Source organism: Hibiscus syriacus, unplaced genomic scaffold (genome assembly GCF_006381635.1).
Source record: "Hibiscus syriacus cultivar Baekdansim isolate YM2019G1 unplaced genomic scaffold, ASM638163v2 tig00110321_pilon, whole genome shotgun sequence".
NCBI lineage: Eukaryota > Viridiplantae > Streptophyta > Magnoliopsida > Malvales > Malvaceae > Hibiscus > Hibiscus syriacus.
In genome coordinates this window covers 29488-34779 of record NW_024062680.1, presented here as the reverse complement: position 1 = coordinate 34779, position 5292 = coordinate 29488, and the positions used below count along the sequence as shown (strand labels likewise).

Sequence of the window (5292 nt, the reverse complement as noted above, 5' to 3'; positions counted from 1 at the left end):
AAAATTTAACCACTTGGTGATACAAATGAAGTCAACACTAAAGTATAATGTTATAATTAGAGAAATTAAAAGTTCAATGATATAAATGGTACACCACTTGAAGTTAAGTGGTATTGATGTAGTTTATCCCCACATTAATTAAAAAAAACGTCAACCCTGTGAGCTTTTAGAGCTCCGGGCTCAATTTTAAAATTTAGGTTATTTGCTTATTATTATTATTATTATTAAGTTAATGTGATTAAAAATAATATATGCCTAGTCACCCTTACATTCGTTGTTGCTCGAACCCATAACTTTTAAGAACATTAAAAAAATTAACTACTAAGGCAAATTGGTTTGTGCAGTTATTTGTTTCTTAAATAATTCTAATTTGATTTAATATAATCAATTGGTTGACACTAATGTATTTATGCACCATGTTAAAAAATTTAACTCTAATTAACATATAATTGTTAAGTTAATTAACTGATAATCAATTTAAAATAATAACTATAATTTAACATGAATAAATAGTCTATCGTAATATATTGAGTTAATATTTTTATGGAAATTTACTAATATAATGAAGCGTGAAGTATAATTTCATCAATTTAAAATTTTATTTCAACTCATTTGAACATAAATTATTTAACAATAAAATTCATATAAGCGACAGCTTTAGGAATTACAAACGCTGTTTGGAACTCAAACTTTTTCATACTCTCTCACTCTCCCAATATGTATTTGAACCGAAATTGGACGCACATAAATCAGCTTAATTTAACTGCTAAATGGTGGAGGCCTTGGCATGCCTTCCACGACACCGCAAGTCATTACGTCCTCGGGTAAGTTGTACTCATCCCTCACGGAACGGTTAGGGGAAAGAAGACTAATGTAAAGTTGTTGTCCAAGGTAATGTCTGTCCCATATCTCGGACCTGATGTTCCACATTCCGCAGTTGTCGAGTGATATAAGGATAGCAGCCCATGAATGTGGGAATACCTGAATGGTGTGTCTGCTCACCGCGTCTAGAAGATTGTAGTTCATCCTCTTTTCTGGACTCCATTTCCCTATCTCTACGCTGCAAACAATGATTATAAAAGCGAGTTATTGTTATTCACACCAAATGACCATATTTATTAGTTAGATTAATTAGTGGTTCCAACACTTACGCCACAGCGAAGAATGCATAGCCATCCACGTGCCAAGATTGAATGGCCGTTTCACTATTCTCAAATATAATTTCGATAAAGCTTTTGTGTGTCATGTTGAGGACAATAGGTTCTAGAGTTACTTTTGAGATCTTAGTCGGTGGCTCATCTGGAATATTATCATACTTGAAAATCTTGTTTGCAACGCCGTAATATTCCGCAAGTTTCAACGGAGTGGTTGGCTCGACAAATGAGACTCCATTAATTGCATATCGAAGCTTTCCATCTACCTTTTCAGCGGTGTTAGCCAGCGTGATGGTACGGGTAATGTTAATGCCACCATATTTGTAGGATCCTTGAGGATTAGGCCTAGCAGCACTAGCAGTAAGGTTCCAACGGAAGGTACGAAATTGATTGAGTGACCAAGCCCATCCAACTGGTGGCTTTGGAATGTCAGATGAGGGTCCTCCCTTACCATTCTGGTAGCGGATGATGCCCATGGCTGTAGCCTCTCGTTTGGTAAAACGAGTAGAGGCAACAACATAGTAATCCCTCGGTTCCTTGTCGGCTGTGACAAGCACAGTGTAGCATTGTCCCACATGCACATCAAGCGACTCATAGTCATTCTGCACTGTGTGAGAACCTTCCATCTCAACCAGCTTCATGGGGTGGCCTTGAAACCTGAAGTTGAGAGATGTCTTTAATCCAGCATTGCAAATCCTATATCTGTAGGTTTTTCCAGCTTCCATGGTGAAGAGAGGTTCGTCTTTACCATCACCTTTGGCCACTTTGCCATTAATGTGGACACCGTCAGCTCTACCGAGGTTGCGACCACTGTCAAGAATTTTTTTGAGAGCCACATGTCCTTTGTTAAACCAATCTCCAATCATTATGGTATAGTCATCAGCAGGTGGATCGTATGGGACAGGAATTTGAGGACGGCTGTTAATGCGAAGGCCACCAAAACCACCAACAGCCTTATGCATAGAGGTAACAGGATAGTACATGTAGCTGCCAATCTGATCCTTCACCTGGAAGTGATAAGTGTAATTCGTCCCAGGGGGGATGGGACAGTTAGTTCCCAAAACACCATCTTGCCAAGAGTTCTTCCTATGCTGGATACCGTGCCTGCAACACATCCCATTTCCGAAAATAGTTACTTCAATCATTCTTTATAATAATCAGATGGAAAACTACCCTTTGTTCATGAATCGTAAGTTACTTACCATGTAATAAGAAATGGCTCATCAAGGTTATTAAACACATTGACCACGACGTTGTTGTTGGTGGTAGAGTTTATATTTGGACCGGGGAATTCATTATTAATAAGAATACCTTTGACCGGGACTCCCAAGGGAGAAACAGTGCCGTATGTAACATGCCATTCGAAAAAAATATAAGGATCTCCACATTCAACCCTAAACATTGATTCAGCCCAGATGTATATTACTATCGATATTAACATTAACCGAGTCATCTCTTGCTATGCAATTTATTAACGCACAATTCTTTAACCTCTCCTAAAGGAAGATATTGCTTGAGTTGGTTTTAACTTACAGCTAAGACTGTTCTTTTATACAAGAAATTCACTAATTTCACTATCATTTCCCACCGTTCATTGTTTTTTTTCCGTACCCGTACATTGTGACCTTTTTTTGTTTATTACCCTACCATTTTTAGCACAAGTCTTGTTGAATCTTTCTCATTTGTTATAACAAGAAATTTGCATATCCATCATATAAACGGTATTATTATTTTTTGGAAAATGGTTATTTTTTATTATAGAAACATTCTTTTATGTATTTTTTTAATATAAATATTGATAAATGTTGTAAGTTTTTTATTAGGAAATGTATTAAATAGAAATTAAGTTAACTACCTCGGCGAAGCTATGCCTCGCCCCGGTGGCACTGCTACTCCTATTTTTTATTATTAAAAAACTAATGGATAAATCTTAAATTAAAGCTCTTAGTTTCAATTTATTTTGAATTTATCCATCTCATTTTCGATGATTAAGTATACTTTGTCCTCCTCATTTTTTGTACTTAATTATCCTTTGTTCCCTTTGAGTTGGAATCCTGACTTCGTGTCTCTAGTTAACTAGACTATGCTATGACAAGACCGTTAACTAAGTTGGAAGCTTTACATATAACTAAATATGATGCAGTTGGATGGAAAATAGAGAAACTAAATACAATTGAGAGATTAAAACATATGTAATTAAAGTATGATATACCTAAAATATATAACCAAAATATCGGATGAAAATGTGAAATTTACCACTTATGAGCTACGTGATTCTATATCGATTCTTGAGTATAGTTATTATACATAAATTATGTCAATAGTAAAAAATTATTCTTAATAGTAAAACACGTATGATTGCAATTTAATTAAAAATATACGGGAAAATAATTATTCATAAAAGCTGTTAGCACCATAATGAGTCCTACTAATATAAGATTATATACGCATAACATTAATAAGATTTTTTTTAAAATTTTAAAAATGAAACTATTTGTTTGACTTAAAATAATAGGAAATTCAAAAAGAAATTTATTTGTTTGAAGATTATAATGTATAACAACGAACCAACGATTCTAAACTACAAGCTACCATCTACGTAGTGATGTGGGAATGACAAACATCGGCAAAGCCATACAATTATTTTTAGGGGCAAAAGAAAATTATAAATTCTAAGAGTTAAATTATAACTTCATGATTATTTTAATTTATAAAATTAAAAATTAGAAAAAAAAAACAAATTAAAAATTATTATGTATAAATTTTAAAATATAATTTCACCATTATTTGTTTTAAATATTTACAAGTCGTTTAATCATTTAAGGAGGTCATTACCACTGTTAAGTCCAATGAGAATAAAAATATGAAAAAGAAAAGCTAACATAATATAAAATATTTTGTAAATTTTTTAAAGATATGAGATTAAAAACTGAAATTAAAAATTAAAATATTCAATAAATTTTAGGGTAAATTATCTATGTGGTCACCCTCTTATTACTTAATTTCTATTTTATCACCCAATTAATTTTTTTAAATCATATAAATGTTCCATTTTAATTTTGTTTTTGTCACATGTGGTTAAAAAATAATGTGACGCCAGTGTATCATAATAAGTTAATACCATGTCAATATTAAAAAATAATAAAATATATTACTTTAACATAATCGTTAATTTTTTAACGACGGGTGACTAAAACAAAACTAAACTACAACATTATGTAAGATTGTAAAAAACATAATGATAAAATTACTCTAGAACATTTACACAAACGATCACTTTGCCATGTTCTTTTTTGAAGTATTTTAACTCATAGCACTTCAGTTTTGGTCAAAACAGATCGTATTAGATAGAAACAATTAGTTAACTAATGATCAACACATATTACAAGCATAACATTTTTACATATATTCAATGCTAACAATATTTTTAAATATATTTAATTTTTGATCAAATAATACATATATGACCAAATAAGTAATTTACCCTAAAATTTAGGACGGGATAAAATCAGATATTTATAAATTAAAATCTTATCCACAAAGGAAAATCCACTGTAGCTCACCTCACCCGAGAAGTTCTACAGGACGACACCTTAATATAAGGCTAAAATAAGGTGTTATCGATTTTGTTATTATTTAAATAACAAAACTGGTAAAAAACTACTTAAAACATTATTATTTTTTACCTAAAACATCAATTTTTTTAACATTTCTGGTAAAAATATCCAACAATAACAAAATCGATAGAAAAATAATAAAATCGGTAGCACTTTACCAAATCCGATAAAACGTGTAATAACAAAATCAATAAAAATAATAATTTTTTCGATTATTTTTTACTAATTTTATTATTTAAATAATAACAAAATCAATAATTATTTTAAATTGTATATTAAAACTGTCAAGAGTATTTTTAACGGCGATTTTCCCGGTATATCACCGGTGATCGGTATTATTACCGATCTAACACCGGTCAGATTATATCTCTCGATCTAACACCCTTAGCAGGAAAACGCGCCCCCTGCACCGCGCTATATGCTGATTTGGCGCCACGTGGGTATAGCGCGCGCCCTGCCCCGCGATATACGGTGATCTGGCACCACGTGGGTATAGCGTGCCCCCTGATCCGCGTTATACC

At 32.4% G+C, this 5292-nt stretch overlaps 1 protein-coding gene across 1 annotated transcript; it reads right to left on the bottom strand.

Annotated features, from left to right (window-relative positions):
• Positions 1-683: 683 nt before the first annotated feature.
• LOC120117871 (L-ascorbate oxidase homolog) lies at positions 684-2622 on the bottom strand. The gene is made up of 3 exons (XM_039138054.1): positions 2357-2622; positions 1152-2258; positions 684-1060 (listed from the first exon to the last, which is right to left on the bottom strand). Exons 1-3 carry the CDS (start codon positions 2605-2607, stop codon positions 760-762), a joined length of 1659 nt encoding a protein of 552 aa, XP_038993985.1. The 5' UTR covers positions 2608-2622; the 3' UTR covers positions 684-759.
• Positions 2623-5292: the final 2670 nt, after the last annotated feature.